Source organism: Rana temporaria, chromosome 4 (genome assembly GCF_905171775.1).
Source record: "Rana temporaria chromosome 4, aRanTem1.1, whole genome shotgun sequence".
Classification (NCBI taxonomy): domain Eukaryota; kingdom Metazoa; phylum Chordata; class Amphibia; order Anura; family Ranidae; genus Rana; species Rana temporaria.
In genome coordinates, this window is record NC_053492.1 from 254,270,034 (window position 1) to 254,295,683 (window position 25,650).

The window sequence follows — 25,650 nt, forward strand, 5'->3', positions numbered from 1 at the left end:
TTAACTAATTCAAAATCTGATAAATTAACCCATGTCCAAAAATGGGAGGAAGATCTGGGACGAACACTAGACGAGGCAGAATGGTCTGGAATATGGTTACAGTGGGGATCGAAAGTTTGGGCAACCCAGGTAAAAATTTGTATTAATGTGCATAACGAAGCCAAGGAAAGATGGAAAAATCTCCAAAAGGCATCAAAGTACAGATTAGACATTCTTATAACATGTCAAAAAAAGTTAGATTTTATTTCCATCATTTACACTTTCAAAATCACAGAAAACAAAAAAATGGCGTCTGCAAAAGTTTGGGCACCCTGCAGAATTTATAGCATGCACTGCCCCCCCCTTTGGCAGGTATTGCAGCTTGATACGCCATTTTTTTGTTTTGTTGAGCAAGGTATGCCTTTTTGCTGATGATACACAGGTGTGTAATAGGGTTGAGATCCCAGGAGAGGTCTAATAGGAACATTATTTGGCATTGCATAAGGCAAGGGTGTGCAAAACAACGTATGGGTATGTATGGGTACGTACCCGCCAGAGGCACACCCATGCTGCACGGCAGGAGACCTGATGCGTGTGGCCGGTGAGTGTAAAAACACAAATCCCTGATCTGTCAGGGGAGAGGAGACAGATTGTTCCTATTAAGTAGGAACAGCAAAAGTCCTCCCCCAGTCAGTCCCATTCCCATACGGTAGGAAACACTAACTAGGGAACACATTTAACCCCGTGATTGCCACCCCCTTCTCTACCAGTGATATATACACAAGTAATCAGTGCATTTTTATAGCACTGATCGCTGTATAAATGTCAATGGTCCCAAAAATTTGTCAAAGTGTCCAATCTGTCAGCTGCAATACCACTAAAAATCACAGATCATCGCCATTACTGGTAAAAAAAAAGAATAGAAAAAAGGCCATAAATCTTTCCCATAGTTTGTAGACGCTATAACTTTTGCGCAAAGCAATCAATATACACTTAGTGCAATTTTATACCGAAAATATGTAGAAGATAAAATATTGGCCTAAACTGATGAAGAAATGTGTTTTTTAAAAACATATTTAGGGATATTTATTATAGCAAAAAATAAAACATTTTTTTTTCAAAATTGTTGCTCTTTTTTTGTTTACAGCGCAAAAAAAAAAACGCAGAGGTGATCCGATACCCCCAAAAAGAAAGCTATATTTGTGGGAAAAAAAGGACGCAAATTTTGTTTGGGTACAGCATTGCATGACTACGCAATTACCAGTTAAAGCGGCACAGTGCCAAATTGTAAAAAATGCTCTGGTCAGGAAGGGGGTAAAATCTTCCGGGGCTGATTTGGTAATATGTACAGTCTGGAGGGAAATAGAGAAAGGGGAGACATAACTGAAACCTTTAAATACTTTGAGGGGATGAATAAGGTTCAGGAGGGCAGTTTTTTCAATATGAAACCAAAATCAAGAACATGACCTCAAACTAATTATAGAAAGTATTATTTTACTGAAAGGATAGTTGATGCTTGGAATAAAGTTCCAGTAGAGGTAGTGAGACAGTCAACAGTAAATACTCAGACAAAAAAATAGCAACAAACAAAACAAAAAATGAAAAGACAAAAAAAGTTAAAAAAAAAGGGCAAACTCGATTGACTACTCAATCTTTTTCTATTGTCACTTTTCTGTTTCTATGGAACAGCCACTTGTCCCCACCAGACATCCTATAACAGGAAATGCCTACATGATGGGGTGTTTTTTTTTAATGAAAGCTGCAGTTTTAAAAATATTGAACATGACTTTTGAAATGACATTTACATGTTAAAGCTTATATGACATTTTAGTAATTGAGTTTACACAAACTTCAAGTTTAACACTGCTTTGATAATCCACTGAAATACACTACAGTTTTCCTATAGTGAAAGGCATGTGTGCAAATACGCAAGGAAACAAGCAAACTTTTCCAGGCAAGACAATCATGTGGAGACATAATTTAATCACTGTAGCAAAGCCTTCAGTGTGCCTCATTAGCAGCTTATTCAGCAATGCAGCTCTTTAACATTCTGGAGGATAATGCCACCTGCCAGCAGCCACACCCTCCAAATCAGACGCTCAATTACTCACTTGAACTAGAGCCGTTAGAATACATTTCACAGGCAAAAGCACACTGTGACTTAATAAAACAGTTAAACAAATAGGTATATGGACATACAGGTTTCTCTGAATATTGCCTATATACTTTTATTATAAATACACCTACACAAGATTTGTAAAATGTCAGGGCCCTTTAACAACCTTTGCAGATGCATGCTGTTACTTTTCTTTAACTCTCATTTATAATATGCATAACATGGACATTTTCTACAGGAATGCCTAATATGCAACACAAACTGTGTTTTTCAATGCTTTTTTTTTGTTTGCATTTTTTAACCACTTAAGCCCCGGACCATTTCGCTGGCCAAAGACCAGAGCATTTTTTTGCCATTCGGCACTGCGTCGCTTTAACTGACAATTTTGCGGTCGTGCGATGTGGCTCCCAAACAAAATTGATGTCCTTTTTTATTTTTTGCTATAATAAATATCCCCAAAATATCTATAAAAAAACAAAATGTTTCCACAGTTTAGGCCGATATGTATTCTTCTACATATTCTTGGTAAAATAAAATCGCAATAAGCGTATATTGATTGGTTTGCGCAAAAGTTATAGCGTCTACAAAAGTTTTATGGCATTTTTATTATTATTTTTTTTACTAGCAATGTAATCAGCGATTTTTATCGTCACTGCGACTTTATGGCGGACACATCAGACACTTTTGACACATTTTTGGGACCATTGTCATTTTTACAGCGATCAGTGCTATAAATATGCACTGATAATTGTGAAAAATACACTGGCAGGGGTTAACCACTAGGTGGCTCTGAAGGGGATAAGTGTGTCCTAGGAAAAGCTTCTAACTGTTAGGGGGCGTGGCTATGAATGACACGTCACTGATCGCTGTTCCCGATGAGATGTTTACACTAGCCTCTCCCCGTTCTGCAGCTCTGTGACCCAATCGCGGGACACCGGCTGACATCGGCGTGCGTCCACACAACGGGAATTTCAAAGTGACGTATATTTACTGTGTCATTCTGCCGACGTATATGTACAGGAGACGGTCGGGAACCGGTTGAACCTTTCTTTGAACTGTTGCTGCGCTGAGCTGCAGTGCATTGGGATAAAATATAGAATATCTGTGATTGTGGTGTGAAAACGGCAGAGGGCAAAATCTGGTGCAGCTCTGCACAGAAACCAATCAGCTTCCATTTTTTTTGTTAAAGTTCAATTGAATAAGCTGAAGTTAGAAACTGATTGACTACCAAACTATCCAAAACTAAGCTCATTATTTCCTTCCCCACGTGCCCCTTCCCTTTATCCCGACAAGCCAGGGTGTTAGGTATAATCATAGACTCTGAACTCTCTGAAAACTGTTCTGTGGTTGACATTCTTTTCGGCAACCCTGGGCAATGAATAAGCACACTTCTGTTGTGTGAAATGCATCTACCTAGACTGCTGGTGTCCTATGGTGTCACTTTGGATGTTTCAATAAATGGCATGTGGAACAAATGTGAGGTGTAGCCGTTTCTTATTCTGGCAACCATAGGCACTGAGTCTAACAGACTATAGAGAAAAGGGTCCCTCCAGTTCAAAAGCCTGCATCTCTGATAGTATGGGGGTGCATTAGTGTGCATGGAATGGGCAGCTTGCACGTCTAGAAAGGCAACATTAATGCTGAAAGGTTTTAGATCAGCATATGCTTCAATCCAGACAACATCTTTGTCAGGGAAGGTCTTGCATATTTCAGCAGGCTAGCGCTAAACCACAGATTGCATCTATGACAACAGTATGGCCTCGTAGTAGAAGAGTCTGGGTGCTTAAATGGCTTGCCTGCAGTCCAGTCCTTTCACAAACTGAAAATATGTGGCTCATCTTGAAACAAAAATATGACAAAGAAGACTTAGTACTGTTGAGCAGTTAGAATACTATATCAGGCAAGAATGGGACAACATTCCTCTCCGAAAACTCCAGCAACTGGTCTTCTCAGTTCCCAGATGTTTAGAAAGGTTTTTCTGTAGACTTTACACAGCATCCAAACTTTTTGGGAATCATTTTTTTTTCCTTTGGAGATAAAGGTTTTAAATGAATAATAGCTGGAGGGCCTGAGCTTTTAAAAACACAGACTTACAAACTGGATCACTATGTGAAAACAGAAGAAAGAAAGCCTTAAAGAAGAAAACTAATATAGCCATCACATCAAAAAATTGGTAAGCTGCAATATAATAAATGTTTGCTTTTGGGTTTAATGCTGCTTTAAGTATATAACCTGTATTCTTATACTGTATAGTAAGCATCTCAAGGTTTAAAATTTAATTTTGATAGGAGTATAAGAAAAAAAATGAACATTTAAATCCCTCTCGCCTGTACTGGATGGCCGGAAAATCAACTTGTGATTTATAAGAAAGAACTCCTATATTGACAAGACCAAAAGCATGGAAAGCAGGAGAATGGAGATATATAAATAAACACAAACTGACGAAAATTGCCTTTCAAACCTCTCTTTAACCACTTAAGGACTGAAAGGATTTGCCCCCTTAATGACCAGGCCATTTTTTGCGATATGGCACTGCGGCGTTTTAACTGACAAGTGTGTGGTCATGAGATATTGTACCCAAACAAAATTAATTTCCTTTTTTCCCACGCCCCCTATAGCTTAGCTATAGCTTCTTAAAGCGGCCGATGTACGATGGTGATTTGCACAGCCATGCCAACCTCACGCAGTACAACTGCGGCGGCTGGTCGGCAAGTAGTTAATGAATGTGTATGTACAGCTAAACAAGCGATCAAGTTATTTTTTTATACCTGTGGGGGGATTTCCTTTTAATTCCTTTCCTGAAAACCCAAGAACTTAAAGGAAATCCCTCCAAATTGAAAAGAGAGTGATCACATGAACTAGGGTCCCCAGTAAATGATTTCCACTCACCACTTGCTCTGACAACTCAACATTTTTGGATTCCCCTCACTTTCTGTCTGGATGACAATGATTACCAGGGCATATACTGAGTTGAGAATCTCGCCAGTGGAAGCAACAACAGTAATAAAAACTTGACCAAGAGTCTAATCTGTCCCTACCCTCTCCAAAGCTAAAAAAAATTGCCTTTACATACACTATAGCTGTCTATCCAGAACATCTCACTTACCTAGGGTTCATCAAGAGTCGACGGAAAAAGTAAGTCCAGGTGATGTAGTCCATAGCATCTTGCTTTGATGAAATTGTTCCAGCAGCAATTTCAGCATTTAAGTGGTCAGATAGTACATCCAGCAAGCTTTAAAGAGTTAAAATACAAAAGTCAGAATTGCTAGACAATCAAAGTCATATTAACTATATCAAGCTGACACAATTTTTTGTAATATCTTCCAGTGTGCTTTTCTGGAAGTTTATTACGGCAGAAGTAATATGATACGTCTAGCTGTTACAACAAGCAGGTTGTGAGAAAGAAAATGGCATCATATTTAATTTATTACCTAGACATTGTCCTGTTCTATTCATTTATGCACTTACCTAGATTCAACAGGGAATGGTTCATAGAGAAATTTCTTGTAGAAATCTTTCTTTAGATCATGCACTAGGATAACAGCTTTTCCCTGGTCATCAAACTGAGGCCTTCCTGCACGACCCATCATTTGAAGAACATCTAACAAAAGAGGAAACATTTACTTTTATTTTGTGCCAATGATTTTTGTAGTAGTATGCGATATACAAGATGAAGCCACATAGCATAGGTGAAAAGCTAAAATAACATTACATTTCAAACTCTGGGCAACTGTTAAATATACGATTGAACTTACTATACATAAAGTGCTCCAAACTTATCTTAACCCAAACTCTAAACCCTTTTTTTTTTTACACCAATGAGCTTTTGGCCAGGTCATTCCTGCCCCACAGCCCATCTCTTGTTTTAACATTAGAGGTTGGTTTGGAATAATATGGCCTGCAGCTCACTGGATTAAAACAAAAATGTTCAGAGTTCGGGTAGAGATCAGTTAGGAGGACAACTAAGCACATCTCTATACACAAACTGCTTTAGCTGCAAAAAGATCTGTAATTCTTTGCAGACAATCTTATGTTTCACGCATCCCTCAACAAAACAAAGTCAGGAAATCACTTTTCTAAACTGCAATTAAACAATTAACAAGTCTGCCCCAGACTGTGCTATTTTCTTCTGTAAGCATGCCTAAAATCCTGATGTATAAAATCATATAGGCAAATATATTATCTATAACTTTTGTATAGTTTGTAGCCTTGAAAAGGGGAAGTTTGCTTATCACAAACATGCTTTGTTAACTCTGTACACGACTGCCAATAAACAAATTACATTTTCAGTATTGCCACTCTGTAGCTGCACTATATTAAATTGTTGAATGACAGTACTGTGAAAAGCAGTAGAGCTTTGACCTTCCCTGTCAGTGTGAATAGTGCTGTGAGTGGGATTTCAAGAGGATTAATGCCAGTTCTATATAAAATGCTTTTAATGGCTTTATTGAATACATTCCTATATTAAACAGTCTTATTTTATATTTACATTGAGTTAAAAATCTAACATGTAGCTCTTGGAAACTAAAAGGTTTGTGTCGCATGGAGTAGCGGCTTCTCTCTGCAGCTCCCGATCGCAGTCCCTAAAAACCGTCATATAAAGCTTACCTTTTTGCCTGCCGCTGCCCGCACCTCCCATCCGGCCTGCTGGCTGCCCAATGTGAATGATACTGCCAGTTCCTGTACGCTACACTTGAATTGGATCCTGGTATGTCTACTCATAGCTCAAAGATCTATACTAAAAAAAATTGGACATCCTCCTGCCCACCAAAAGTCTCACAGGTTAAAGGGGAGCTACTTCTCCTGTTATATAAAGACAAGCTCAATACCGACTTCAAATGTTAAGGCTCCACCAAACGTTTCTACTCCAGATGGGAAACTTTTATGGAGACGACCTCACCCCCAGAGGAACTTAACAATTTCATGTTCTCCTTCTCATACTATGGGGCCCATTCATCATTTAAGAGTCAAGAAGCCTCACCCAACAACTAACTTTTGTCTAAGATCCTTGGATTTCCTTTTTGTTTAAACAACGTGTTAATTCTCTCCTTAACCCTGCAACGCTTGCATATCGGCAGCCCACCGAACATGCATAGCTCATGCTGATCCATCCAGTTTCTGCTTTTTATATGACAAAATGTGATTTGTAATCTTTGTGTACTCAGTCCTATTGCCATATCTATTATTTTATTTTTTCTTCTGTTTTTTTTGTACTGAAATTTACCTCAATACATTCTACTGAAAAAAAAAAAAAAAGTTTAATTATAGTCCAAGAAAATAGAACCACATTAAAAATAACTTTGCCTAGTCTTCAAAAAGGTAAATGTCATTGTTTCATGTCAACAAAAGGCAAGGTTTATATTTGTTTACATAAACTATACTTGTAAGATTCATTCATGTTGAAGACTGAAAAAAAACAAAAAAAAAAACGATTTATGCATAATACATGTGAATATCCATCAGACCCAATACTTACCATACTTGGAATATATCTGTCATGGACATGCAATAATGTCTGGCAGCTTACCTTCTTCTCATGTCTCCATCAGAGGCCTGACTCTCTTCTGGCTGCCTTTTTATCACCTCTCCTTCCTGTATGGCCCCACCCCAGGAAGTCTATATTAACTGTTGCACTGCAGGTCTGCTTTGCTGTTCAACCGTGTTGTTAGCTTAAGTTCCTGTCTGCAGTATGCTACATTTACCTTCCTGTGTACCGTTTTTGGCTCGTCCCTGACTTCTCCTGTTTGCCTGTGACCCTGACCTTTTGCCTGTCCCTTGGTTACCCTTGTCTGCCTGTTGCCCTGACTCGGCTTACCCATCACTATCGCTTGTCCTGGTTGCTGCTTCCCCTCTCTCCCTGCGGAGCGTGACCTAGGGGATCCCAGGGGTCGCGACCTGGATCCAGCTGCGGCGAAGGCCATCCTCTCCACTAGAGGCTCTGGTGAACACAAAGCTGGGTCTTAGACTCCACGCCCTGGGGAATCTTGGGTTCACGCTTCATCTCTGATTGCAGCAGTCGGCTATAGGGTTCACTACCCTGTGGTGCATCCCTGACCCCAACGGGGTGCACTTGTCACCTGGCCACAGGTGACCTGTCAATATTATGAGAATGAGACATCCTGCTCACTAGCTTCTTCATAACCTCCTCCCATGCTTGCCTCCAGGACTTCTCCTGAGCCTCACCAATTCTATGGAACTCCCTACCCCAATTTGTCCGAATATCTCCTACTGTGTTTGCTTTTAGACAATCCCTGAAAACCCTCCTCTTCAGAGAAGCCAATTCTGCCCCTTCCTAGCAATCATACTTTTATTTTGCCATCAGCTCATCTGCCACAGCTATTACCTATTGTATCATTTGACCCTCCCTTGATTGTAAGCTCTAACGAGTAGGGCCCTCTGATTCCTAGTGTATTGAATTGTATTGTAACTGCAATGTCTGCCCTCATGTTGTAAAGTGCTGCAAAAACTCTTGGTGCTATATAAATCCAGTATTATAATAATAATGCAGGGTGATGTAATTGAACAAATATTGGGTCATGGCCATTCAACCGGTACCCCAACCAGAGATTTCATTTGCAACAGGGTATTGATAGGAGCAAATCTTTTTTGGACATCATGGAAACAAATTGTGGGTATATTTATTTACTACATAACATTTTTTTGTGAATGAGTAACCAGGAGTATTATGTAGCTCTTAGTCATGTGGAAGTATCAATATTTGGTGACCTGGCAATGTACCCTTGCCTATGTTAAGGACATGTGGTCTGGTATGATTTAGCAATGTGGGGGGGGGGGGGGGCACATGCTTGCACATCGTTTTTTTTTGTGTGTGGGATCTCCCTTAAAATTCATACCAGATCTTTTCCGGGCATGCCGGGTGGTCAGAAAAGGGAAGGCCGCAAGGATGCTGTGCACCCAATACTCCCCTCATTCCTACCTGCCGCTTTGTATCCTGCTCTGTTGTCCCTCCTGCGCGTCTAGGATGGGAATAGCAGGTGCTGTGGCGAGATCGGACAAATATAAGCCACTGTGGTTAGATAAGAAAAAAAAAACTGTTGACACATGAGCTGTGCTTCATCTGCTTGAATGGGGGGTCCAGAGATGACATTAGGGGTCAAACAGTGGTCTATCCATAAAAGAGTACAAGTATGTATCCATAAAAGAGGACCCATCACTTCCATTATGCCATCACTAAGTGGGCTTGTTATTCCCATATGTGATAGCATTTATTTTACTTTTATAAAAGTAATTAAAATGATATATTATAAATAAACTATTTTAAAGTCCCTTGCCTCCATATGCAAGCACGTACACAGGTGTGCCTATGTGTGGAAATGACAACTGCACCTACAGTAGCCCACACAAGCCCCTCACATTTTTGTAAATATTATTATATCTCTTCATGTGACGACACTTAAGAAATTACACTTTGCTACAATGTAAAGTAGTGATACACTCACTACTTTACATTGTAGCAAAGTGTAATTTCTTCAGTGTTGTCACATGAAAATGTATAGCAGTGTAAATTTGCCGTCCCCTTAAAATAACTTAACAGACGGCCATTAATGTCTAAACTGATGGCAACAAAAGTGAGTACACCCCTAAGTGAAACTGTCCAAATTGGGCACAGTTAGCCATTTTCCCTCCCCAGTGTCATGTGACTTGTTAGTGTTACAAGGTCTCAGGTGTGAATGGGGAGCAGGTGTGTTAAATTCTGTGTTATCGCTCTCACTCTCTACTGGTCACTGGAAGTTCAACATGGTACCTCATGGCAAAGAACATTTAGGATCTGAAAAAAAGAATTGTTGCTCTACATAAAGATAGCATAGGCTATAAGAACATTATCAAGACCCTTAAACTGAGCCATAGTTTTTTTCTTTTCCAAAATAATATTTATTTTGATAAATATTTGAGCAAATATGGTGCAACATAGAATTATGCAACAACTATTTTGTTATTTTATAGGGTATTTGCTTTTGTAAAATACAGAGTTTACAGTCATTTTTTTTGCCAGAAATTCTGAAAATTGTGCAAAAAATGAAAAAATTGCTCTGTCTTTGCCAGGATTTGTTTTTATTTTATTCTATCAATGTGTGCATTTTTAGCATTTATTTATATTTTCATTTGTATTTCACTTAAAAAACAGACATAATTTATCAGCAGAACAGGCACAGTCTAGTGAAACAAAATGCATATTTTTCAGGATCCAGGTCTGGTTACTGCTCCATGCTGAAGATAATTTTACAACTGTGTATACTGTATGTATAATACATGGGAAACACTGCAATCTGTGACGTAAAATTTATAAGCTGAACACTGATTTGCATAGGATATAAAGTGGTTTCCTCAAATTACCTGTGATTGGGTAATCTACATATCTCCTTGTTTTTCCATCATAAAATTCAGTCCCTTTGACAATTACCAGGTGAGCTGGGAAATTCACACCCCAAGCCAGTGTGCTGGTTGCAATAAGAACCTAATTTATTTAGAGAGTAAAAGAAAATAGATAAAAAACAATGACAACTACAGGTTAAACAGACTATTTTTTGTTTTTGAAAGATGCTTTACCTGTATCTTGCAGTTCACAAAAAGCTCTTCCACTGTCTTGCGATCTCTTTCATGCAGCCCTGCATGGTGCATTCCAATTCCAAAGGCAAGTGTGAGCTTCAGGTTGGAATCCCTTACGGTTGCAATGATGTCATCCATCTGAATAAAAAATCAGGATCAATGTGATTCCTTACTTTAACTATACATCATATAAAACAAGTACGGCAAATATATAGTAAAAAGGGATATTGTGCTAGTACAAATATGTTACATCTTCATTATAATTGTCTTATTACCATATATACTCGAGTATAAGCCGGGTTTTTCAGCACATTTTTTGTGTGCTGAAAATGCCGCCCTCTGCTTATACTCAAGTCACCTTTTTGCGCCTGATTTCCCAGATTTTGGGGACCCAGTACTGGCCGGCCGTAGGTCCCCTTGACCCCAAACTTGGCACGCATGTAACCCCATTTTTCATCTATAAGTGTGCAAAGTTTGTTGTCCGGGGGACCTACGGCCGGGGAGCACCTATTTTTCAAACCGGGCACCCCTTCCATAGACTCCCATGTTAAACGCCAGTCTAGTCATGGACACAGTGAGGCATGGACACAGTGAGACATGCACATGGACACAGTGAGGCAAAGTGAAGCACAGTGAGGCATGCAGATGGACACCCTAGGCTTATACTCGAGTCAATAGGTTTTCCCATTTTTTTTGTGGTAAGATTAGGTGCCTTGGCTAATATTCGGGTCGGCTTATACTCAAGTATATACAGTATGCCATTTTGCTTGCCACAATGCACAATGAATATGATTGCTTCCCAATACTGAGATTACATTTCCCACCACTGATGGCCCTGTACACTTACTGACAAGAAAACATTCACAAGTCTATGAAGAGTGTAGACTCTGCTGCATTCACCAAAACATAACATTCCTGTGTTACACTTGTCTATGTAGCTCTGAACATATGGTGACGTGTTCAACTGGGGTTGCAAGGTCCAGACACATGCCAAATCCCATGTGACTTGAGAAAGCGGTTCTTACACATGGTCAAATATGTTTCTCTGGTAAAAAATCTATGTGTGTTTATTTTGCCTTCTGTAGTGACATTCTGGATCTGTCCGACCATTATACAGCTCATAGTATGCCTATGTTTAGTTGAGTGGATTGGAGAGAAAGATCTGATGTATGCACCTATATGTAATGTGAAATATATGCCATTTCCAAATATATATGAAATTATTTGAAGTGCCATGTGTTTGGTGTGCTACCTGTTGTTTATCTTTTCATACTGTATTATATTTGGGTTTTGTGTGGAAAATTGATCACCTGCATTTCCCAAACTTTATGTGAACAAACTATGCTTATGCAGGTAGCATAACTAAATACTTTCAAAAGAAAGTATTCCATGAAAAATGGAAGGCAGGTAGGATATATTGTAATATATTTAGGACCAAAAGAATAAGGAAGAGACCTTACAACCTACATCATAAGATGAGCCAGGGGTGTAGTAGCCACAGAACAGTCTGCCTGACCATTTATATATAAAAGAAAAAACTTGATTCTAGCAATCATAAACATGAGCCTCCTCTCAGGAGCTAGGAGCAGATATCCATGTAATAGTATGTCAACAATTAACGTGCTCGAGGGTGGGATGAGGCTCTACACTATCTTCCAACAGCTAGATCTCATCAAGGCCTCCAGACTTGCACTATCCCATGGAAGAGAAGCCTACAGCAGGGTAACAAAACATCAATAGCCAGATTCAGGTAGAGATACGACGGCGTATCAGTAGATACGCCGTCGTAACTCCGAATCTGCCCCGTCTTATATTTAAGCGTATTCTCAAAGTGAGATACAGTATGCTTAAATGTTGCTAAGATACGATTGCCGGCGCCATCGTATCTTAGCTGTCTATTTACGCTGGCCGCTTGGGGCGTGTACGCTGATTTACGCCTAAAAAACGTAAATCAGCGAGATACGCCTATTCACGAACATACACTTGCCCGGCGCAGTAAAGATACAGCGTTTACGTAAGGCGTTTTCAGGCGTAAAGATAAACCACCAAAAAGATGGCGCAGTATGGACGTCGAAACCGCGTCAAATTTTTCACGTTTTACGTTGTTTGCGTAAGTCGTCCGTGAATGGGGCTGGCCGTAATTTACGTTCACGTCAAAACCAATGAGTCTTTGCAGCGTAATTTGGAGCATGCACACTGGGTTACGTCCACGGACGGCGCATGCGCCGTTCGTTCAAAACGTCATTTACGTGGGGTCATGCTTAATTTACATAAAACACGCCCACCTCTTCCACATTTGAATTAGGCGCGCTTACGCCGTCACATTTACACTACGCCGCCGTAACTTAGGACGCAAGTTATTTGTGAATACTGTACTTGCCTCTCTAACTTACGGCGGTGTAGCGTATATGAGATGCACTATGCCTGCTTAAAGTTAGGCACGTCTACCTGAATCTGGCTACATGTCTACAGGGAATCATAGGAGCCACAGAGATCTGAACACAATAGTCTAGTCTGGAAAGAATATTCTGTTAATGCAGAGATGACCAAAACACTGATTAGAAAAGGGATTTATGTTTTAAATGAGGAACTCCAAAACAGAGGTCAATTAAAAAAGTGACAAACAGAGATATTTAAAATACTGGTGGTTTTTGTGGTGTGGTATGCAGCTCTGTTTGCTTTCAGGTACTTTGGAGCTTGAAAGAAAAAAAATAATAGTAGTAATATGACACAACTTACAAACATACTGTATGTCATCTGATGGCCAGAACTTAATTTGAAAACACTGTAATAAAGAGTGGCATAAAAAGCTTCTGATTTTGGGAAAATAATTATTTGATCCCCTGAAGATTTTGTAAGTTTGCCCACTTACAAAGAAATTAAGGGTCTATAATTTTAATCATAGGTCTATTTCAAATTTGTATCGTGTTTTTTTTCTGGATTTTTGGTTGAAATTCTGTCTCTATCATTTAAAATACACCTATGAAAAAAATGTATAGATCCTTAATTTCTTTGTAAGTGGGCAAACTTACAAAATATGCAGGGGATCAAATAATTATTTTTCCCACTGTATATAGATAGATATCCAATGTTTTAATCTTGACTTGTTTAACCGCTTGCCGACCGCCTCATGTAGATATACGTCGCCAGAATGGCACGGGCAGGCAAAGCAACGTATATATTTGTTGCTTTAAACCTGCACTCTAGTGGGCGTGCACCACCGCCGGCATGCTCACGCCTGCTGCGGTCTCCATGACCGTGCCCACGAGACCCGCAGAATTGATGTCCGCCGGTGTCCCGCGATCAGGTCACAAAACAGCAGAAAAAGTCACGTGTCAAGTGACGTAACACGTAGGGGAGGAGCCTAGTGACAAGATCCAGGATACTGAGGAGCACAGTATCATATCTGATCAGAATATGCGCTATCACCCATCCGGGTGCATGTGAATGGAATATATACTGCAGAGCTTCAGTTACCAGTACTGTCCTATTTTTTCTGTTTTCTCTGAGAGCCTTGAGATTTGAGGCAACCTTGGAACTTTGTCATACAGTGCCTGCACCTTTATTTATTAATGAGCGTGTGTGTGACAGTGTTTACTGCATGTCAGGAACCACCTGCAGTGATTGCTTCATGATTCAAACAAGCCTGTTTGTACCTGTTTTGTGGACGGTTTTTATTCTCTTTGATCTTATTTATGCACATGTGGATGTTTTATTTAATATCGCACTAGCACTTTTTTTGTAGTCACAGGTGTGATTCAAAAGGTTGATTTTAGCGCAATTCGACCAAAGCGACGCAGTGCCGAATCGCAAAAAGTAGCCTGGTCATTTGGCAGCCAAATGGTCCGGGCGGAAGTGGTTAAAACTCTATTTGCTTCCTTTGAACATTTATTGGATATTATTGCACATTTACATGCTTGGAATGCTTTTATTTTTTAACTAGAAATAAATTAAAAAACAAAGTAAGATCACTGTACCCCCTTATATACACATATCAACTAATGAGAGAACATTGCTAACATAATATCATGTAAATACAAGACAGCAAACTAACCAAAATGTAAACTCAATAAAAATTACACAATAAGTCTTCACTAAAAATACATGGAAGTTTTGTTTTAATAAATGTAATGTTTCATAATGCATACAGAGATACAATTGGAAAAACATAAAGAGACAATTACAATAACAACAAAATGTGTGTGTTTGGGTCATGCAACAAAGACCACCTGTGCTAGACATACTTTTCACTACCTACTGGATACACCTTATTCCATTTCAGGAATATGTTCTGAGATATTGTTGCTATACCATATTAGCAGCAAATCTTTTTTTTCTTGTCTTTGTGCCTTGCATGAGAGCGATGCCCTGTGGTGCAGTTAGTCATGTCCCGCTAAGCAAAGTAATTTAGCCAGGAAAGAGGATAGAGCCCTTTGCAGGAGAATGTACTAATATACCGTCAAACTAGCAGCAGGAAGCTCTGGTCACTTCTCGCTGACCTCCCTCTAACTTTCACATAAATCACTTCAGCAAACAAAACTATTTTACTTATTGGTACAAATCTCATGGCTTGTGGATCTCATGATGAATCTCTGCTAGCATCACACTTTTCTTTTCAAATAACTGATGTCTATTTCCAGTATTAACATATATACAAAAGCCTGTGATATTGATAACACCTAACTGTGGCAAAATTAGACTAGAACTAGGCGAGGGTGCACTTCCCTATGCACCAAAAGGTCACTTAAAGGGGTTGTAAAGGTAAAAAAAAAAATCACCTAAATAGCTTCCATTACCTTAGTGCAGTCCTCCTTCACTTACCTCATCCTTCGATTTTGCTTTTAAATGTCCTTATTTCTTCTGAGAAATCCTCACTTCCTGTTCTTCTGTCTGTAACTCAACACCGTAATGCAAGGCTTTCTTCCTGGTGTGGAGAAAGCCTCTTGAGGGGGGAGGGGGCGAGCAGGAGTGTCAAGACGCTCACTTACACACAGCTCCTTTCTCTATCTGAAAAGTAGAGAGTGTCCTGACTTGCCTGCTCGCCCCCTCCCCCCTCAAGAAGCTTTCTCCACACCAGGGAGAAAGCCTCACATTACTGCGTGTAGTTACAGACAGAAGAACAGGAAGTGAGGATTTCTCAGAAAAAATAAGGACATTTAAAAGCAAAATCGAAGGAGGAGGTAAATGAAGGAGCACTAAGGTAAAGGAATTTAGGGATTATTTTTTTTACCATTACAACCCCTTTAACCACTTAACGCCCGCCGCACGACTATTTACGTCCGCAAAATGGCACGGACAGGCAGATGGGCGTATATATACGTCCTTGCCTTTGCGCGGATCGGGGGTCCGATCGGGGCCCCCCCCCGCTGCGTGCGGCAGACAATTTAAATGCATTTTTTGCTGTGAAAATGACAATGGTCCCAAAAATGTGTCAAAATTGTCCGAAGTGTCCGCCATAATGTCGCAGTCACGAAAAAAATCGCTGATCGCCGCCATTAGTAGTAAAAAAAATAAAATAATAAAAATGCAATAAAAATATCCCCTATTTTGTAAATGCTATAAATTTTGGCAACACCAATCGATAAACGCTTATTGCGATTTTTTTTACCAAAAATAGGTAGAAGAATACGTATCGGCCTAAACTGAGGAAAAAAAAAAAATTATATATGTTTTTGGGGGATATTTATTACAGCAAAAAGTAAAAAATATTGCATTTTTTTTCAAAATTGTTGCTCTATTTTTGTTTATAGCGCAAAAAATAAAAACCGCAGAGGTGATCAAATACCACCAAAAGAAAGCTCTATTTGTGGGGAAAAAAAGGACGCCAATTTTGTTTGGGAGCCACGTCGCACAACCGCGCAATTGTCTGTTAAACGACGCAGTGCCGAATCGCAAAACCTGGCCTGGGCATTTAGCGGCCTAAAGGTCCGGGGCTTAAGTGGTTAAGTAAAACGTAACCTTTATTGTACATCATAAAAAGTATGTAAATTACCATAACAGGTATACCTATAGGATGAGGTCAATGCCTTTATATATAACAATCAATGTTCTATCTTTATGTAGTAATATTAACATCTACCAAGTTTAAATAGTAAAAACTTCTCTTGAATATATACATATAGACAATTGTCTGTTGGTTATAATTTCCTCCTATATTCAATATCAAGACTCCAGGCTGTATTAGAGGATATGTAAATGACCACTTGCCACCCAGGCCAATTCTGACATTTTTCTCCTACATGTAAAAATCATATTTTTTTTTGCTAGAAAATTACACAAAATCCCCAAACATTATATATGTTTTTTTTTTTTAGCAGAGACCTTAGAGAATAAGATGGCGGTCTTTGCAACTTTTAATCTCACATGGTATTTGCACAGCAATTTTTCAAACATGTTATTTTGGAAATGCATTAAAGTTAGCCCAATGCCACGCTTCAAAATTGCACACGCTAGTGGAATGGCGCCAAACTTCGGTACTTAAAAATCCCCATAGGCGACGTTTACATTTTTTTACAGGTTACATGTTTTGAGTTACAGAGTCTAGTGATAGAACTCTTGCTCTAATGTTTGGGGTGATACCTCACATGTGTGGTTTAAACGCCGTTTACATATGCACGTGGGGACAGGGGCGCTTTAATTTTTTTATTTTATCTTTAGTTTTTTATTTTTACACTTTCTTAAAAAAAAAAAAAAAAAAAGAAGAATTGATCAATTTTATTCCTATTACAAGGTATGTAAACATCCCTTGTAATAGGAATAGTGCTTGACACGTCCTCTTTACAATGAGATTTGGGGTCAATAAGTCCCCAGATCTCACCTCTAGGCTGGAAAGCCAAAAATAAAAAATACAAATAAAAATCTCAGCTTCTCAGCCGAGGCGGCCGGCCGGTTCCTTCTCCGGTTCGCCGATGGCAGGGCAGCTGGTCGGCAAGCAGTTAATGAACATAAAGCCAGAAGGTGCTCCCAAAATCAAATCACCTAAATCTAAGACCCTTTTCACAAATGCGGATCCCGTGAGGATCCATTTTTAAACATCCCCTCGCTCCGTTGATCCCCACTGAGCCGGCAGATGACAGGTCTGTCTCTGCACACTGTCCACAGACGGACCAGTCAGATTTCCGCTCTCCTCTATAGGGGATCGGATGAAAACAAACCATCTGTTCGTTTTCATCCGATCCGGTCCACCAGATGGATGCAAAATAGGGTTTGCATTCGTCACATTTTAGCAGAGAGGATCAGATCGGGGCATGGAGCGCCTGTTCAGATCCGCCTGAAAAAACTGACAGGCAGATCTGAACGGTCTGCAGGTGTGAAAGGGGCCTGTTGTTTTCACTGATGTTTCACTCTTCAAATAAAGCTTCGTCTGAGGTATAAAAATAAAAAAAAAGTGAACAAAATGAGCAACCAAGAGTAGCAGACAGTCACATGGTGAAAAGAAAATGGTGTCTTGTTTGTATTTCCAGTATTTCACTTTTCTATTAAAAAATAAAAAGCTACCTTATTATCATCTGTGCATTATGTGCATGAATATGGTTACTCGACTTACAGAATATTGCATCATATGCATCTGTCGTACCTAGTATATTTAACTTTCACAGGGGATTTTAGATTTACTGTAAAAATCCTTTTCTTCAAGTTCATTATGGGACACAGAATGACTATTCCAGTACATAGGTTATGATGCTGCCTTCAGAAGATAGGACAGTGGTAAAACAAAGCTTAAGGGACAGCCCAGCATAACCCCTCCTACTCTCAGCCACCCTCGTTGCTAACAATGTAATTTACTCCAACAACATTTTGTGTTAAGTCCTATTTTCTTAATTATACAGTACACAGGGTGAGTATTGAGGTACAAAGGGTCATCCAAAAGCAATCCAACCGAGGAATGGGTAACACAGAAAACAAAGGCTAACAGTCCCACAACAACATGTTTACAGAGATGGCTCAACAAAGAGTACAGTGCCACCTGAATCACTTTATCACCAAAGCTAGCATCAGCCGAGGGCTGAATATCCATCTGGTAAAACAACATTTGAAAAGATGGCAATGTAACAACCCTGCAAATCTGAGAAACAGATGCCAGGTGCTGAAAATCCCATGAAACAATAGTAAAGCGCACTTTGACTGCGAAAGGCAGAACCTTGAATTATGAGATATCAAATCCACTGGGCAATAGTGGAACAAGAAGCAGTCTATCTCCTATGTGGACCTTCAGAACTTCAGAACTGACAGAGAGACAGATTGTCAAAAGGAAGCTGTAGATGAGAGATAAACTTAAACAGCGTGCACCAAAAATGGTAGAGCAGTGTCCGGGTGAAGGTAACAGTAAGAAACCATTTGGGATAAATAGAAGCCCTGGGTCCTCCCAGAACTGATAATGATGAGAAAAGCAAAGTTTAGGCCTCATGCCCACAGACGTTTTTACAGCTGCTTTTATGAGAGTTTTTTGCAGCTTAAAAACGCCTCTCCATGTTAGCCTATGGCCTCATGCCCACCATGGTCTTTTTGAGCTGTAAATGGCATAGCCATTTTTAAGCTGCAAAAAAAAAAAACAGGACCAGTGCATTCTGAGGCTGCAGCGTTAGAGCTGTAAAAACGCAAGACGCCGGCAAAAGGTGTTAAAAGTGATTTAATGAGGCTTAATGCTGTGTTAAGCCTCGTCCGGCGTTTTTGTGTCTAGTCAAAAACAATGGTTCCCTTTTGTTGGGGTCTGCGGGCGGGGGCTTATCAAAATCTGGGAGCCCCCTTTAATAAGGGGGCCCCCAAATTCCAGCCCCCACCCTATGTGAATGAGTATGGGGTACATCGTACCCCTACCCATTTGCTCTCTCCAGCCTCTTCTCCCGATGGTCCGATGTCTTCTGCGGGGCTACTCTGAAATCTTCTGCTCTTTTGCTAGGGGTTGCCTGGTCTTCTCAGTCATCTTCTTTCCTCTTCTCTTCTTCTGATGTTGACTCAACGCTCTCTCTTGCTTTAATGACATCACCTGGTGACCCTGCCCCATGCCAATATAAGTCGTTGTGCACCGCACAAACGGCATTACAGAGGGAGAGTGTCGTGTCAACAACGGAAGAAGAAAAGAGGGAAGAAGATGACAGAGAAGACCAGGCAACCGCTAGCAAAAGAGCGGGCAAAAGAGCAGAAGATAGCGGAGGAGACCGGCAGAAGACAGCGGACATCGTGAGAAGAGGCCAGATAGTGCGGAAAAGAGGCCGGAGAGAGCGGAGAAGTCAGAAGAGACCCCCGGAGCTGCCTAATAAATTACTTTAAAAAACCTTTGTAGTGTTTTTTTTATTGACACTTTTTTCCCCAGGTCAATGGGTAGGGATACAATTCACATACTCATTCACATAGTGTGGGGGGCCTTCTTATTAAAGGAGGCTCCCAGATTCCGATAAGCCCCTGCCCGCAGATTAATTGTATATTCTGATACCCATTTCTTGCTTGACTGGCAACCTCACTGCGTGCTGTTTAAATTTTCAATTATTTTAAAAAATCATATCCAATGAAATATTCATCATCCTTCTACTATATGAACTAATTGTCCTTCTCTACACACCCCTGAAGAAGGTTACCCTGAAACACGTTGGGTGTAAAGAAGGTTTTTCATGTATTTACTTATATGGTGACAATCATTGGAACTGTATATTTTAATTCAATATTTCATTTTTTTGATAAATATGTATAATTGTGAATAATTTTTTTATTTTTTTACTCTCAATATCCTGTATATTTGGAATACCATCAGTGCCTTAAAAGTCCACCCATGGGAACCCCTTTTTTCTTTAGACCTAAGGGTCTGGTATCGTCTTTGGGGTAACCTTATGCAACTTTATTTTTTTATTTTTGCGGGTTTCCCCCTCAACACAAGTCGCACCGCAAGTGGGATCCTCTTGACCCGACTTCTGGTGCAACTTTTTTATTCAAATCAATGGACTCCCCATAGGGAACCATTAATTTTGACTAGAGACAGAGAAACACAGCTGAAAGCTAGCGTGGTTAAACATGCATTAAATTCAATGCAAATTGTGGATAAAATCGCGTTTTTAATGCCACTTTTTTCCTGGCATCTGTACTGACTTTACAGTCTGGTTTTTAAAACCTCCGTGAACATGAGGCCTTAGAGTAGGGATATACACAGGAATATCCCAAATAGGTTTAACTGGTATGCGTTCATGAGTCTATAGTCTCTAACTTTGTAATTACTTATGATAAAAAATGTAAACATATATAGCTAGATTCAGAAAGAGTTAGGCCGGCTTATCACAAGAGATAGGCCGCGTAAAGTTAGAGCTAGGCCCTATAGGAATAGTAATGTCAAGTATGGCCGCCGTTCCCGCATCAAAATTCGATTTTTTTACGTAAGTCGTCTGTAAATCGGGATTTACGTCGTTTACGTCCACGTCGAAATCAATAGGCCCGTGCGGCGTACTTAGCCGCAATGCACACTGGGAAATGTAGGCGCCCGGCGCATGCGCAGAAAAAAAAAACGTAAAAACGTGAGGTCAAGCGCCATTCACATAAAACACGCCCCCCTCAAACACATTTGAATTAGGCGCCCTTACGCCCGCCGATTTAGGCTACGCCGACGTAACTTAGCAGGTAAGTACATTGTGAATCATGTACTTGCCTCACTAACTTACGGCGGCGTAGCTTAAATTCCTTAAGCTACGCCGCCGCAAAGTTACACCAACGTACCTGAATCTACCTAATATTGTTTTGGGATGGGGGGCTAAGAGGCTTTCTTGTGACCCTTAAGTCCTCTGAGAATTTTTTACATTTACATTTTAAGGTTGCTGAAAAGTGCCGCTAAAATGATAGTAAAGCGAAAAATAATAAAAATCTTCTTTTTTCAAGTTTGATCAGTAATATTTTGAACACAAGTACAATTACTATAGGGAAACATGCATTTTATTCTGCTGCTTGTTCTGTTTACTTCAACATTAAAATTACATTTTTGGCACAAAGCATGTTAAAGTTATTTACATATGTTATTTACATGTTAAAGTTTTTTGCATATATTTCATTCTTCTCATAATGCATCAGAAATCTAAAGTTCTTACTGATTTAAAATAAAACAGATATACCCTAAACCACATATTTTTTTAACAGTAGATGATCCTTAAAGATAATAAAAAAAATTCTTACAACATATAATTTAAAATAGAAACATGGAACAGGAGATGGAACTGTTAAATAAGGTCTATACATGTTTAATTTAATGGGTTTAGTCAAATAAGAGCATGTATTGGTTTATTAAGAGTTAACTAACTTCTTGTGTACACAATGAACCTTCCTCTGTCAGCTGCTCTCTAACTCACAGATCTGTCTGACAGGAAACTCCGGAGATAAGACAGCTACGGTATTACTTTTGTTTTGGCTTATATGCTCACTGTGATTGGCTGTCAGCGTGATCATTCAATGAGTTATGCTGTGTACACACGATAATTTTTCGGCATTAAAAAAATGTAGTTTTTAAAAAATGTAATTTAAAATGATTGTGTGTGGGCTTCACATAATTTTTCGGGTTCTGAAAAACAACATTTTTTTTCTCGAACATGCTGCATTTTTTAACAACGTTTTAAACAATGTCGTTTTTCGGGTTGTAAAAAAGGGATTTTTAATAACAGCTTACCTGAAAAATCCTTTTCTTGTAGTACATCACGGGACACAGAGCAGCATAGCCATTACATATGGGTTATATAGTGTACCTTCAGGTGATGGACACTGGCACTCTCCGACAGGAAGTTCCCTCCCTATATAACCCCCACCCATAGTGGGAGTACCTCAGTTTTGTTGCAAGCAATATGCATCCCAAAATTCCCCATAAGAGGGGTGGGAGCTCTGTGTCCCGTGATGTACTACAAGAAAAGGATTTTTCAGGTAAGCTGTTATTAAAAATCCCTTTTTCTTTATCGTACATCACGGGACACAGAGCAGCATAGCCATTACATATGGGATGTCCCCAAGCAATGCTTCATGAGGGGAGGGAGACAACCAGAAAAAAACCAAACAGGAGGTGCCACCGGACAGGAGGAGGTTAAATTGCGGCCTGGAGGACCGCCTGCCCAAAAGCTGAATCAGCGTTCCTCCTAACGTCCATTTGATAAAACTTTGCAAATGTGTGGACAGACGACCAGGTCGCTGCCCTGCAGACCTGAGCCATAGGGACCTGGTGATACGCTGCCCAAGAGGCACTCACAGCTCTAGTGGAATGAGCCTTAACCGATAAGGGTGGATTCTTCCCCTTCAGGCCATAGGCCTGTATAATTGTCTGCCTAATCCACTTAGAAATAGTGGCTTTAGACGCTGCCTGGCCCTTCTGGCAGAATGAATAAGACATCAGTCTTACGAATCTGGGCTGTAGCTTCCAAGTAAATCTTTACAGCTCTAACTACATCCAAGGAATGTAGTAACCTCTCTTCCTTAGAAGAAGGCTTTGGAAAAAATGATGGAAGAATCACATCTTGATTAAGGTGAAAATTAGACACCACCTTAGGCAGGAAGGACGGAAGCGGCCGCAAAACGACCCTGTCCTTATGCAGTAATAAATAAGGTGCCTTACATGACAAGGCTGCCAACTCCGACACTCTTCTGGCGGATGCCATGGCCACCAGAAACACTAGTTTCCTAGTCAAAGGGACCAAAGGGATCGCGGACAAGGGTTCAAAGGGCTGCCTTTGCAAGGCCGATAGAACCAAATTTAGATCCCAAGGATACAGGGGAGCTTTAATCGGGGGATTCACCCGAATAACACCTTGTAAAAAGGATTTCATTAAAGAATGGGCAGCCAAAGGTCTCTGGAAGAAGACCGACAAGGCAGACACCTGCCCCTTGATTGTGCTGACCGCCAAACCTTTTTCCACTCCCAACTGTAGAAACTCCAGGATTCTCCCAATGGTATATTTGCGGGGATCCCATTTCCTGGTCTCACACCAGGTAATATAGGCCTTCCACACCCTATAGTATATTAACCTGGAAACTGGTTTCCTTGCGCTTATAAGGGTGGAAATGACCTGCCCTGAAAGGCCTCTGTTTCTGAGAATCAGGGACTCAGCCGCCAGGCCGTTAAATTTAGGGCCTGTAAGGCAGGATGGTAGAATGGCCCTTGTGAGAGGAGGTCCGGACGTAGAGGGAGGACCCAAGGCTCCTCTACCGTCATCCTTTTTATCAAGGAGTACCAAGGTCTTCGGGGCCATGCTGGGGCCACTAGAATCGCTGGCTTGCGTTCCCTTTGAATTCTGTGAAGAAGACGGGGTAGCATCCGTATTGGAGGGAAGGCATAGATTAGCGCAAACTGATGCCAAGGGCACACCAAGGCATCCGTCCCGCAGGCCAATGGATCTCTCGTTCGAGAGACAAACTTTGCTACTTTGGCACTGAATCTGGACGCCATAACGTCCACCTCCGGAGTACCCCACTTCCGGCAGATGTCCTGGAACACTTCGGGGTGGAGGGACCACTCCCCTGGGGACATCTGTTGGCGGCTGAGGAAGTCCGCTTGCCAATTGTCCACCCCGGGGATAAAGATAGCTGAGATGCAGGGGACATGGGCTTCTGCCCATGAAAAGATCCGATCTACCTCCCTCTGGGCTGCCTGACTCCTGGTGCCGCCCTGGTGGTTTATATAAGCCACGGCAGTGGCATTGTCGGATTGTACCCTTACTGGGGAGCCCTGCAGAATCTCCGTCCAGCCCAAAAGAGCCAACCGAGCTGCTCGGATCTCTAAGATATTTATGGGTAGGGCTGATTCTGCCCTTGACCATTTCCCCTGTAGGGTTAAATCGTCTAGGACTGCACCCCAGCCCGATAGGCTGGCATCCATGGTTACTATCCTCCATGAGGGGGGACTGAACGATCTTCCTTTCAGAAGATTTTTTGTGACTAGCCACCAACACAGACTCTGCCTTACCGCATAGGGAAGAGAAATGGGAAGATCCAAGGCCTGGAGTCTTTTGTCCCAGGCCGTGAGAATTGCTCTCTGTAGCCTCCGAGAATGGATCTGGGCATAGGGCACTGCCTCGAAGGTGGCCACTAGCTTTCCCAACAGGCGCATGCAGAGGCGTATAGATGGCCTTGTGCTGCTTAGGACTATCTGGATTAATTCCCTTATCGAGTCTACTCTGGACTGGGGCAGGAAGATCCGTTGCCGTCTTGTATCTAAAATTAGACCTAGATACTCCAACCTTCTTGTGGGCTGTAAGGCCGATTTGTCCCGGTTTAGAACCCAACCCAGGGACTCTAGGCAGTTTACTACTAGCAACACTGCCTGATTTAAGCCGGCCGCTGAGTGGTCGACTACCAGAAGATCGTCTAAGTAGGCCATGACCAGAATGCCCTGTTCCCTTAGGATGGCTAACACAGGGGCCAGGATTTTCGTAAAAACCAGAGGGGCCGTGGCTAGTCCGAACGGAAGGGCCACGAACTGATAATGCCGATAGTTTAGGGCAAAACGCAGAAACCTGTAATGGCCTGGGAAAATCGGAACGTGCAGGTACGCGTCCTTTATATCGATGGAGGCCAAGAACTCCCTTCCTTGAAGGGCGGCCACCACCGAGCGAATGGACTCCATTCGAAAGGACCGGACTCTTAAAAAGCGGTTTAATGAAGTTAGGTCCAGTATAGGCCTGACGTTGCCGTTTGGCTTTGGGACAATGAAGATGTTTGAGTAAAACCCTTGTCCTTGCTCCCCTGCTGGTACTCCTTGAGATAGGAGTCGCTCTAGGGCGGACAGAAGTGATGCCTGCTTTTGAGGGTCGCCTGGAAGTCTTGACGCTTGAAAGTGAGGAGGGGGGAACTCCCGAAACTCCAGCTTGTACCCCTGAGTCACTGAGGACAGAACCCATTGGTCGGTAACTTTGGCCCCCCACAACTCCGAGAAGAACCGGAGTCTTCCCCCCACCCGAGAGAGTGGGGGCGCCCCTTCACAAGGCTGCCTTAGGGGCAGCCTTAACCGGCTTACGGTTCCATGGTCTCTTGTTCCCTGC

General features: G+C 41.1%; 1 protein-coding gene across 3 annotated transcripts in view; it reads right to left on the reverse strand.

The window, feature by feature from the left end:
* The window catches only part of ASCC3 (activating signal cointegrator 1 complex subunit 3), an 841,816-nt gene that overhangs the window by 157,278 nt on the left and 658,888 nt on the right, over positions 1–25,650 (reverse strand). For all 3 annotated transcript variants that reach the window (XM_040350155.1, XM_040350157.1, XM_040350156.1), the window contains 4 exons: positions 10,664–10,801; positions 10,451–10,571; positions 5,564–5,696; positions 5,202–5,327 (listed from right to left, as the gene is read on the reverse strand). In XM_040350155.1, coding sequence (XP_040206089.1) covers positions 5,202–5,327; positions 5,564–5,696; positions 10,451–10,571; positions 10,664–10,801 — 518 coding nt within the window. The remainder of the gene's footprint in view (positions 1–5,201; positions 5,328–5,563; positions 5,697–10,450; positions 10,572–10,663; positions 10,802–25,650) is intronic.